The sequence below is a fragment of the Sciurus vulgaris genome, assembly GCF_902686455.1.
Source record: "Sciurus vulgaris genome assembly, chromosome: 2".
Classification (NCBI taxonomy): Eukaryota; Metazoa; Chordata; class Mammalia; order Rodentia; family Sciuridae; genus Sciurus; species Sciurus vulgaris.
In genome coordinates, this window is record NC_136462.1 from 176,421,670 (window position 1) to 176,434,352 (window position 12,683).

At 53.4% G+C, this 12,683-nt stretch overlaps 1 protein-coding gene across 3 annotated transcripts in view; it reads right to left on the minus strand.

The window, feature by feature from the left end:
- Positions 1-661: 661 nt before the first annotated feature.
- Positions 662-12,683, minus strand: part of STK35 (serine/threonine kinase 35) — a 41,865-nt gene continuing 29,843 nt past the window's right edge. The window contains exons 3-4 of one of the 3 annotated variants that reach the window (XR_013762028.1): positions 3,249-5,663; positions 662-1,348 (exon numbers count right to left, since the gene is read on the minus strand). Coding sequence is in view for 1 of the 3 variants with exons in the window: in XM_079128522.1 (XP_078984648.1) it covers positions 5,551-5,663 (113 nt within the window). In the remaining 2 variants the exon portion in view is untranslated. Of the gene's footprint in view, positions 5,664-12,683 lie in introns of all 3 variants that reach the window. The other 2 variants (XM_079128522.1, XM_079128521.1) reach the window with 2 other exon arrangements.

Consider the following 12,683-nt stretch of genomic DNA (forward strand, 5'->3'; position numbering starts at 1 on the left):
CAGCCACTGCACCCCAAGCCCTGGTCCTGGTCCTGGAAAAGGGAGCAAGCCTGCGCTCTCTTTTCCTCCAGCTCACACATTCCAAAGTTCTGACTCCTTCCTCTGGTGGTTTTATTTTTCCTGGGTTCACAGTTCTTCTGGAAATGCCTTGAATGGTGGGCTCCACATTCACCATCAGCCCTTATGACAGGTAAGCTTCGCCAAGGCTGCAGGGTGCCAGAAAGTCAGGCCTCGCGTTCCCCAAGCCCCAGGAGAGTCCCAGACCTGCTTGTTCTTTTTTTGGGGGAAAGAAACTAGAAACTAGTTGCAATTGTGGAGAGGCTGCCCGCTGGACCCAGGATTAGGTTGGCCTTCAGCTGTTCCAAAGGCAGCCATTATCACCTCCATGTTATCCGTCCCAGCTGGCAAGCGGCACAGATCCCTGTTCTTCCCAGGTCCCCTGTACTCACCCAGCGTCCCGACTTCTCTGGAGGATCGCTTCTCATCAGCAGAGGGAGCACACATCCCACCTCCCAAGCAGCAGGGTGGAGGGATTGGAAGGGCTGGCTTTTAGCAAATTCCAGTCTCCATTCCTCATGGAATGTGGCTTTTGTCGGCCCGGCTACAGGAAATGGGCTGTGTGCTCCTTTCCCCACCCCTAACCCACCCACAATGGCCTGCCTTGCTCAGACACCTTTGCTCTCAGGAAAGGGGCTACCACCTCACCCTGTCAACAGCTGGGCCCTTGATTGAGCCCATTCTTTTCAGAACACTATCCCCAACCCTGCTGCGGTGACCTTTTTTTCTACATTAAAATTCTTCAGGGGTAGGACTTGTATGGACCTGCAGGGCTGGGGCTGAGAGGGCCTTAGGACTGTCTGGAGGTCCCTGGTGTTCTCTCGGGCCTCGGTCCCAATTCAGAACCCCTCCCCCAAGGAGAGGTGGCACGACTTCGGATCGGCTCCTTCACTTCGAGGTGCCTGTCTTTCAGGCGTGGAACCAAAGAACCTTAGGGCCCCTGGCAGTTTTCTCAAGCATGAGAACACTGAGTGGTGAGCATCCTTTTATTTTGCCACCACCAAACAGGATGGTGGCACTATGACATGCTGGCTTCTCCACCCTCCCAAACAGGTGGCAACAAAAGCACAAAAGGCTCATTTTCAAATCACATATGGCTTCTTTGACCCCATCAAATAACTTTATTCACACAAACGTCCCTTAATTTACAAAGCCTCAGTCATTCATACACATTAGGGGGATCCACAGTGTTCAAAGAACTTAAATATAATGTATTATACCAGCCCAAGTAACCAAGTACAAAACATATTCATATAAAGTTGTTCACACGTAGGTCCTAGATTACCAGCTTCTGTGCAAAAAAAGAAAATAAAGAAAAATAGATTTATTAACTAGTATTTGAAACTAACTTTGTGCCTGGCTTAAAACCTCCCTCATGCCCAAGACTGTCCCACATGAATGTTAAGAAGTCATGAAAACATCCTGCCTGCCCTGAAGATGGAAAGAAGTCCCTGGGACACAACTCTTTAAAGCATCCCCAAATAAGCTCCCTTCCTCCTGTGGTCTCTCCTGGAAAAAAATTTTCTGGGGCGGAAGCTCCCTGGGCAACCAATGGCAGTAGCTTCATCTCTTGGGGATGGCTGTGGATGCTCATATGGGACAGTCCTCCGTTACACCCACTGGTTTCCCTTCAAGAGCATGTCTAGGACAGGGGCCCCCCTGTCCTCAGAGCCTGGGCAGGGCAGGGCCACACTGTGCTACAGTTCAGCACAGGAGGGAGGAAGAGGCAGTATCCCTGGGCTTCGGTCTCCCAAACCTGCCAGTCTGGAGAGCTGATAAAGAAGCTTGGCTGTTCTGAGGTTGCCTGCCAGCAGCTGTCTGTGTATCAGACAGCCTAAGGGAGGTAAAACTAATCAAGGGGAGGGATACCAAGAGACCCATCCCGAGTAGAGCCGCTAGTGCCTCCAGATGTGGGGGGAGGAGTAGGGCATAGGGGCAGGGTGAACGGTGGGAGGCACACTTGGTGGGCAGGGTTGGAAGGGGCCTTATGGCAAGGCAAGGGCAGAGTTAGGGTCCCCTCCTTAGGGAGTGGCAGCCTGACTCTTGCTCTTCCAAGTGTCCAAAAAGATACCCCAAGGCTAAAACCCAGACACCGTCCTTTTTAGTTGTCTTCTAAAAGAGGTAAACAGCCAACAGCATATAGATTCCCACAATGCCAGCTCTTTTCCTTTTCTTAGAAAAAGATTCAAGCAAAAATAATCTTATTGCTCCAAACACTGGTTTTCTAGGGTAGGAGACAAGTGATATGTTAAGGAGCCGAGAATCTTGGAGGAAGGGAATGGTGGAGATGGGGAATGTTTGGGGCAAGGCCCTGGGAAGCAGGGAGTGGTCTTAGCACCACAGGCAGGGAGCAGGGGCAGTGAGGGCCCTTCCCTGACCCCGGGCTTCTCTGCCTGCATCCGCTCTGGGGCCACCACTGGCAGTGCCACAAAGGAGGCCAGGCCTTTCCAGAGTTAGCTCTCCACCCAGTGTGGGCACAGATCTCCTCCAGCTGTAAACAGGGTATTTCTTAAGTAAACATTTGATACACTTCCTCAGAAAGGCAGCCATAGTGGGCAGAGCCCATCAGGATGGGAGGGAAGAGCTCCCATTACCTGTCCCAAAGCCCCCGGAATGAGATGAGCCCAAGGCTGGCAACCTCAGTCCCAGTGCCCAGAAAGGGGTCAGGTGGAATCAGTCTGGAAGGAGCAGCCTGCTGGGTCCTCCTGGCTAGAGGTAAGAGGCAGGGAGGAACCTGCTGGAGAGGTGAGGCAGAAGGTGCACCTGTCTGCAGCAGTTTTTCTGTCCTGGGTTAAAGCTGCTTGGAGTGCCCTGGAGGTGGGTAGGGGACGTGCCTGGCTGCAGCCCTCAGGAAACAGGTGTGGGAGTGCAGAGGGTCATCCTTCCCCCGTGGCTATCTCTGGGCAGGAGGGAATGTGAGTGCAAGTGACAGATGGACAGACAGGGAGAAGGAGAGAAGGAAGCCACACTTTCAGCTGGGCTGGCCGGGGTGCGGGGGGCGGGGCAATATATTAAGGCACTATGACCTGTCCTTGCTGCCTCACACTAGCGGGAAATCCGAGCTCAGACCCATGAGGGCTGGGGCCAGGATGGTCTCCAACAAGCCATCCTTCCCACAGATCCAAGAAGAGAATGACTGAGTGCTGTCTTAAGGTCTGGAAACTCCTAGAACTTGGACAGGTCTAACAAACCTGGTGGTGCTGAGGTGAGGCCCCACGGAGGTCCTGGTGAGCCTGAGGCGTGGGCAGGAGAAGGAGGGAAGCAACAGAAGAGGGTGCCAATCCCTGAGGGGGGCAGGGAGAGGCCCTAAGAGATTGCAGGGCCACCTGGGGCTGACCCAAGGCTGCCCACCACGTGGCTGGGTACCTGTGGCAGACAGAGTGGAGCGGCGGGGGGGCGGGGGAGGGAGGGACAGGCACTTGGGGTTAAAGAGCTGGCCCTCGCTTGAGCTGAGGAGGGAGGTCCTACCACCAAGCTGGAGCTGGCTGGGAGTCCCGGAGGAAAGGTGAGGAAGCAGCACCCCTGCCAAGCTGCCTCCTTGAGACCTACAGGGGAGACTGTGACACCAGGCGGAAGAGCTATGGCCCCGAGACCCTGGACAGAGCTGAGGCTGGGGGAAGCAGAATAGATGGGCAGAAAGCAGGCGCTTCAGGCTGGAGCCCCCACCAGGGGCCTCAGAACACGACTACAGCCAGAGAGCCAGGGTGCCGGGTCTGGAGGCTTGCTTTTCCCATCTGCTCATGTACAGAGACCGCTACCCGCAAAGGAAGGCGGGGCGGGGGGCAGAGAAGGAACACACACTCAGTAGGGAACCCTGCTGCCCGACCCTCCAGCTGCAGTGCAGTGTGCTAGGAGGCTGCCTGAGGAGACAGGGGGAGACGGGACCACACGGCCTTCAGCCCAGGAAGGGAAGGGCCTGTCGACCCCTGCAGCCCTGCCTGCTAAGGGGAGGAAGAACCCTGGGCTGTGTGGCTCCATGCTGTTCTGGTCTCCTACACTCCCAGGGCCAAAGGACTGCTGCTTTGCGGGGAAGTCCCTCTTGGTCACATACCAACTGAAATGCCCTCCAGCTGTCTCTGTATCACTCCTCTGCTGGTTTAGGTACAAAAACAATAAAACAAAAACCCAAACAGGAATGACTCCTGTCCCTCTCCCAGAGGCCCAATCCCATGTGGCTGTTATGGATGTGAGAAGGCCTGGAAAAACTTTGGAGCAGCCCAGAGTGCACCCAGACAGAGGGCCACATGGAGAGGAGGGCCCGGTTAAGAGAAGCAGCCCAAGAGGAAGGGCTGTGAGACACTGTCAGGAGCAGAAGGGCCGCCTGGACAGCGAAGGCTGGGTCGCAGGGGTTACAGCCTGGGGTGCCTGAAGGCGGCAATGGCCCACACCTGCACTTAGCAGGAACAGGGTCTCCCCTGTTCTGCCAGACACCTTCCTGCCCAGGGCAGCTCCATTCTCTTCCCACTGGACACATTTACATTGAGGGTGGGCAAAGTCCCTGGGGTGAGGGAGATGGCGCTTGACAGGGTGTCCTGGATGTGACACTGTGGACCCCAGCATACAGGGCACACCCTTCACTGCAAGACGGTGGTTGCTAGTGCAGGGCGCCCTGTTATCATGGCAATGGTCACAACCGGCTCGTGGGGCCTCAGGCAGTCTCTGTGATGGCCTAGAACTTGCAGCACCCCTGGGAAGACGACGATCGGGAGGCAGCAGTGAGGGGTGACCTCAGCAGTGACAGGTGCCCACAGAAGACCCAGGGTGTCCTGGGCAGAGGTTTGGCACAACAGTTTCCTAACAGAGAAGTGGGCTTGTGGGGCTGGGGTCGGGTGGTCAGTCATCTGCAGCAAGTGGGGATGGTCACATGCTACCTCCTCCCTGGGGACTCCCAGTTATAAAGGACAGAAAAGGGGACTGATTCCCAGCACTGAGAGTCCTGGTGTGGCCTGGGGTTCCCAACAGCTTAAAGAGAACCAAACCCACAGTTTAGGCCTCCTTTCTGGAGTCCTCCTGGCCAAGCCCTAGCTCCCTTTTCCAGGTGGTTCTTCGCCTCTGATCCCATCCGAGGGCCAGGGGCCAGGCCAGGACCAGCCCACCAAGGAATCCAGCAGTTTCTGCATCTGGTAGGGAGGTGGCCCAGAGGCCTCCTTGGGTCTTCATGTCCCAATCCAGGAGAAACCCCAAAATTCTCTCTGGGGAGACAGGTCTTCTCCGAGAAGTGAGATGCTCTAAGCAGAACTGGGAGATGTGTAAAAGAAAGAAGACAGAGGTAAAATGAAGGACAAAACCAAAATCGTTCCCTAACCTTATAAAAACGAACAGTGAAATTTATACATATGCCTTGTCCACACTGAATTTCTTTAAAGAAATGGTGCCTGTCCACAGCATAGCTTTCTGCTCTTCTGAAGTCTTGATGGTTTAAATTAAAAAAGGAAAAAAGAAAAAAAAAAAAAAAAAAGCGAAACTAAAAGGAGGGGAAACCAAACAAAAGCTTCACATTGCCGGAGATCCAGCTGTCGGGAGATCGCCAACCAGCCAAGCCATCACCTGTACCCTCTGCCGTCCTGCCGGAGACACGATGGGACTGTGGGTTCCAAAGGATCGACCTGGAAGACAGAAGGCAAGCAAGGAGTGGACACAGGATCGCTGGGCTGGGGCACCAGCACCCCACCCAACCCACTGCGCTCAAGCAGTTTCCTAAATGCTCCACTGCAGTGCCTCGAGCGACTGAAATGATCCTTCCACGGACAGGCATTCTTATTTCTCAGAAAAGGAAACTGAGATGCCCAAGGTCATGATTAAGGAGAGACCCTGGAAGCAGAGGCCCAGTCAGGCTGGCCCCGATCTGATCAGGGTCCCAGGTCCTATTCCCACCCCAGCTTTCCTGCACTGTGAGGGGACAGATCCCACGGGCCTCACCTGCCTGGTTCTGCTGAGCCCTTCCTTCCCGCCCTCCAGGGCTCACTGCGGCGACCCTGGGCATCAGAGTCCCCTCAAGCTTGTGCTATCCTAATTTTAGACGTAAAACTTTTTAAGAGCACCGACACTGTTAGTATTGGTTGTGATTTGGAAACCACCTTGGTGCCAGGAGTAAGACAAGAAACCTGCCCTTCAGGGAACCCAAATCTAATGGAACCTAGAACCCAAAAGCCTACAAAGAGATTGGTCTTGGGCCACCTCGGGCCAAGCCCCGTGATCAGAGCTAAGGCCGGCCTTGTCCTAGCAGTGGGCTCAGGGCAGCAACGCTCCACAGCCCTGCACGTGGAATCAGCTGGGTTCAAGGGCCTGCTTCTGCACGGAACCACTGGACAGACGCATCTTTCCTGCGTGCATACAACCCCCCAGAGGCTCTCCACGGGCTGAGGCCTGCCCGTGGGTCTGACGCCACTGCCTGCCATCCTCCGCGGCAGCCTTCTTGCCCTCGGAAGAGGCAGCGGGGCGGGGGGATCGGAAAATTTACTACCTCAGCCTCGAGCTCTTCCTCTGAAAACTGGGGGCATTTTTTTGAACTGAGTGGAATGACTGGGCTGTACCCTCCCACAGCAGGTTGACATATTTGATGAGCCCGCCCCTTCCCCGCCAGCCAACTGTTTTCAGCCACACTCTCAACGTGCTAGATTTGAACAGGCCGCGGTTTGTTCAGTCATCTACGGTGCTGCGGGCTGGGCGAGGGCATCAAGTGAGGATACCTCTGCCAAGCCCCACCCACTAGCCAACGTGGGACAGCCTTCTGGAAAGCAGCATGGCAATGTACTTTCAGAGTCTTTAGCCCCATACCCTCCAGTTCTGCTCCTGCAAATCGAGCTTCAGATAACACTAAATAAGGAGAGGACTCTGAAGAGATGTTTGCTGCCGTAACTTATGAGGCAATAACTCAAGTCCAAAAATAAGGGATGATTAAGCAAATGATCCATCAACTTGATATACTGCAGAGGAAATGAGAGAGTTATATGGCATTTTGATTAAACCAGAAGCCCGATTCTGGGTTAAGTGGAAAGCAGCAGGTTACAAAGTTGCAAGGCATGAAGTAAGAATATGGTGGGTCCCCAGCTCATGCTGGAGCTTAGACCCCACGGTGAGGTGATGAGGGAGTGAAAACTCAACAACTCAATTATGGGGTTTAGGGCCTTGAGAAGTGATTAATTTAGATAAGGACATTAGAGTGGACCCCCCCCCCCCCCCCCTGATTGGATCCTGGTGGCTTCAGTAAAAGAGAGGCCAGACAGACACATGCTCCCTCCCTTGCCACAGGATGCCCTGTGCTACCTGAAACTGTCAGCAAGAAGGGCCATCACCTGATGATATGGGCCTCTGATTTGAGACCAAATAAATCTTTTCTTTAAACTTACCCAGTCTGTAGTAATGTGTTATTAGCCACAGAAAGCAGACTGATGCACTGTGACTACATAAACCCCACCCCCCAACACCAGCTGACAGCAGAACCTGGCTAGAACCACACCAAGACTTCTTCCCCAGCCTCTGATTTCCAATGTACAACCCGCATCACTCTCACACTTGACCGTTTGTTTAATGAGGGGAACAGCACACTCTCTCAGACACAGGCTCCTGTCTGGGCTCCTCTGTACAGTGGGCAGTGGAGACTTCTCCACACCTGTCATGTGAGAGGTTAGACGGATAATTCCTGCTCCGCTGCCCCAGGAAGGGGTGACCCAGTGTCTCCTTTGTTTTGGGGTGGCTGAGATGCACCGGGAAAGTATGAAAACTGGAAAGAAAAGAGATTCCTCAGGCCAGCCTCCCACTCTGCTGCTCCCGCTCCCCTGCTAGTTACCCTCAACGAGAGCCCACTTGCAAGTCTCGATGCCAGCTTGGCAGAAGACAAATCATCATGACCGTGCACTCCCCGCCAGCTCAGCAGCCACCTCCAGCCCTGGTTTCAAGGAGCTCTCTCACTAGGTGAGGCAGGTTGACCAGACGAGGACACCTCACCATCCGAGCACTAGGGCCTGTGAAGTAAGACAGAGCTCAGGAAACCGTGCAGTCCGCGGTGGTCTGCTAAGACACTCCTTGGGACCTTTCAACTTCCCTTTCCTCCTCCCCAGGTGAGACCTAAGCAGAGGTCAGCGTTCTTGAAAGGGTGGCTGTCAGCACCCTCAAAAGGTAGGTGGCGTGTGGCGGCTGGAAAGCCGTGCTGGTGAGGTGGTGGGGAATTTCAGAAGCCAGAGGCCCCTTTACACAACAAACTACTGGGACGGAGCGTGGCGACAGAAGGCTAGACCCACAGCACAGCACCCTGCAAGAGTTCCTGAGACACCCGCTGGCAATGAGGCTGTGACTACAGGAACCCTTGCTGGGAAGTGAGGCTGGCAGTTCTCAAGGCCCTCCTGCCGGGAGGCCCCAGGACAGCCCAGGTCTAGGTTTGGCTCTCCCCTGGGAAGAGGACCTTGGCCTCGGGTTCCTCTTACATCTCCCATCACAGAGGATACACCTTTCCCAGGGAGCACGGGGCATGGTAGTTCGATGGAGGTGGAAAGGCCCTTTCAACAGTCGAGGGACCGGTGCAGCCACATGATGCTGGGTTATAGCAGCGGCCCTCCTGGGCACCTTTGGCACCATAAACGGTACAGGTTCCAGCACTCATGCGTCACCCTTCACCCTGGCAGATGCCACAATCTCACCTCAGTGGCTACCAGTCTCAACAGGGCTTAGTTTGTCCCACTCACTGGCGATCCTACTGCTGACCTAGTGTGCTCCTGGTACGCTAAGCCACACCTGCTAAGCACAGTGAAACATGGCGATGTGACAAGCCTGTGAGTGACATCTGTACCTTACTTTGTGATTACTGTGAGGATGAATGTGGGCCAGTCTGACCAAGGGCACAAGCCCAGAGATACAGAACAATACAGGCCACATCCCAGAGCAGTAGGCCCCGTGCTTAATCCAAACTTCTGCAGTTTTGTGGCGCAGAGCCTTCCCACCAGGACTGTGTGTGCTTCGAAGCCAGCGGCCACTGGCTCTAACAGCTCACATCTGAGATCCCTAAGTGCAGAAGGCAATCTGGAAGGATTGTTGGCAGATCCTTATCCTCCTTAATTCGGCTCTTGGACTAAGGTCCCAATATATTCCACCTTCTTATTTCTCTAAAACTATCATACAGCAAACATTTATTGAGCACTTAATATATGTCTTAGTAAGCTGGTACAGGTAACAACCTAGCAAGGCAGCCCACAACCCTCTTACACTGCGTTCCTATCACTGTCCCAAATGGGACCAGCTTTATCTACCACCTCATTTCACCCCAGTAACCCTATGTGGCAGGAGCTGTTGTCACCCCCGCCTGACAGAGTTGAAGAAACTGAAGCTCAGAGAAAGGCTGCAGTTTATAAAAATGGTAGAGAACAGGGTTTAAACTCAGGTCAGTCTCACTCCAAAGTCCCTGCTCTTAATGTGTAACTCTGTCACATCAAATCCCTTCCTAGAGAGACAGGAGCTGGAGGAGAGTTTAAAACCCATTTAATCCCTGCATTTATAAATAGAATTACTTAGAAAAGGGCTCTTGGAAGGCTTGGCTTAGGTGCCTCTGTGCAGGTCTGGGACCCAGGGCACAAGGAGGGACGTGTTGCCAACCAGACGCTGAGCAGTCTTCCAGCAAGTTCCTCTGCCAGCTGAGCAGCTGTCTGGTCTGCCTGAGGGGTCTGGGGAGCCAAAATGCTTCCACTAAGGTCATTAAGGGCTTGAAGCACAGAAGCGGGGTGGCGCTCAGGCAAGCAGGCGACAGGAAGAGGGGGCAGATGGGCCCATGCCCTTCTCCTGCCCTGATTCCTCAACCTGCAGGCATGGCACACCCTGGTGAACCAAGGGTCCTTCCTTACTCTTCGAGTAGGGCCTCCCTGCTTTGTTGATGTCAAAGTGCCATTTCTTTGAAAAGGTGTAGGTGAGAGGTAAGTAGGCATTACTTGAAAGATCGATTCCCCATCCCTGGTTTTGTTAAGTCTTGTAACCCACACACAGGATTTAAAAATCTCTGGGAGCACTAGGCCTATAATCCCAGAGACTCAAGAGGCTGAGTCAGGAGGATGGCAGGTTTGAGGCTAGCTCTGCCAACTTAGCAACACCCTGTCTCAAAATAAATAAAAAGGGCCAGGGATGTAGCTCAGTGGTAAAGGGCCCCTGGTTTCGGTCCCCAGTACTGAAAATTTTCTAGGAGCTACAAGTGCATATGAAACACAGCACCTGCACTCCAGGGCTCTATCAGGGAAAGAGCGCAGGCTTTATGGCAGGCACTTGAGGGTTCAATCCAAGCCTTGCCACTTACTAGCCACTTTCATGATCTAAGCTTCCTTTTCCTAATAGAAAATGCAGATGGTGCTATCTGTCCTTTGGGGTCTGCTGTGAGGAGTAAGGAGTCATGGCACCTGGAAGAATGAGCACTAATCGGAACGACCTCGCTGCCGTCAGTGTTCATGGTCACTTTGGTTCTTATGGTGCGGCAGACTGCACTATCTACAACTTATATTGAGTCCGGGCTCAATTCAGGGAATCTCTGTCCTACGTTCTAGCCATGAGGTATGAATGGAGGAATGGAGGTGGTGGGGAAGGCAGCTCTCAGATCCCCATCTGAGGGATGGGACCTCTGCCACACACTGCCACGAGGGCCCCAGGGACAGCAGGTGGGAGCTGAAGTATTCTCAGCATTTCCCCAGAAAGCTTAAATACAACCTGGCTGCTTATCAGGATCTATTTGCTGAAAGTGTTAGCAGAGTAGCCCCCTCCCCCAGCCCCTGCAGGCTTCAGAGTGGCTCAGAGCAACAGAAGTCCTATCTGCTGGTCAAGCAGACGGGGAACTCGAGCATCTGCGATGCCCAGTGCAAGCACAGGTTCTCTCTGCTCTACACATCCCCTTTTATCTATTAAAAAAATAAAAGCTTTTCCTACAGATGAGGAATTTCAGTCTTGGAGCTCACTTAACAAGTTACCAAAGGCTGGTAAGTTAAGTGGATGACTGGGACTCCAACGTGATCCAGCTTCCTCGACTATGCCCTGCCTCTCACCTGTTTAATCGGTTGGCACACTCACAGATTAAGGTGCAGAATGAACTCGAAGTGTGGTATTGCCAGTGGGAGCCAAGAACTCACCTAAATTCTCTTGCAAACCCGGCTGGTGGCACCGTCTCTGCAGCTAGCAATACCTCTTATAAGCTAGACACCCCACGAGGCTTAATAAGTAGTGCCTTCTTTGCTTAAGCCAAAGTCCACATAGGAATTACCCCCACTGTGCAGACAAGCAAGCTGAGGCTAGAGTTATTAATTCTCAGCATATCGTGATGTGAAGTAAACATGCACCACAGGTGAAGAGAGCAAAGATAATCTGTCAGGGTCACAGAAGAACTCCAACCAAATCATACTTCACCTGGTCAACAGACCAAAGTGTCTGGCCTCTAACACGCAGACATCTACACACCAGCCCTGGGGTTTCAGCAGGCCCAGTACCACTGTCTGTTCCCATGGGTCGGAGGGGCTGAGCGGGGAATCAAGCCTCCTGCCATGCCCCTGAGCTAGCAACTGCAGTGCTCCAAGTAAGGCAACACCCAATGATGCCACAGGCAGCCCACAGCACAGCACGCGGTGTCTTGCTGTCAGGGTAGACAATGAATCGGAGGATGCCACTTTCAGTCTTAAGGTCTACAGAAGGGGCATGGTGTTAGAGAAAAGCGGAAGACAATGCCAGTAATTATGAAATCAGACATGGCAGCAGCTTCACAGTAGACCATGACAACCTGGAAGACCAGGAGGCCCTCACTGGCAGCTTGTCCACAGGTAGATATCCAGGAGCGCATCCGGCCGTGTGAGGAGGATGACTTGGTTCGATGTACAGAATGGCCAAGAGCTGTTCTGTCCAGGGCATGAACCCTGGAGTAGGAAGACCCAAAAGCTACCTGTCCACTCTCTCCATTACCTGCTCTGGCCTTTACCTAGTCAAGGCCTCCAAGCCTCAGTCTTCTCAACTTAAAATGAGGAAACATCTACTTCGCCAGGTGTGAAGACCTGGCAAATTACCAGGCAGTGTGGCAAGAAGTACTTAATACCACGCTGTGTATTCTGATCTTACCGCCCCTTAGACGACAAGCTTTCCTGAGGATGGACAGTCTGCTGCTTCTCTTAGGCCTCTCAGGTTACCAAGCAGTGCTGGATTTTAGAGGGAGCTCAGATACTGAGTGAGTGATAGAAACGGCCGGTCAATACACAGCAATACAAAATTAATCCATGAGCTCCGCGGGATCATTCATTCAACATGAGCATTGCAACAAGAACATGGTTACAAATTCCTGCTCTGGTGGAGTTCCCACTTCATTGCCAAGTGCTCTGCACACTCCCACTGAGCATCCGGGCACAGGCGCAGGGAGGGATGCTCCCCTCACCTCAGAAGGCTGGGCCACCTCTCCACGTGCCAGCAGCTGGTAAGGGTCGGACTGGGTCCAACCCAGCTTCACCATTCAGCTCTCCTCACACCTTCAGACTGGGGCTCACAGGAGCCTACTGTTTGGATTCCAGCTCTCCCCTCCCCCTCCCCTTTCAGCAGGAGGCCCTCCCTCAAAGGGGAAGAAGATCTAACTGTCTGCAAATATACTGTTCATGTGGAGCGGGCCCTTGAAATCCAGGAGTGAACAG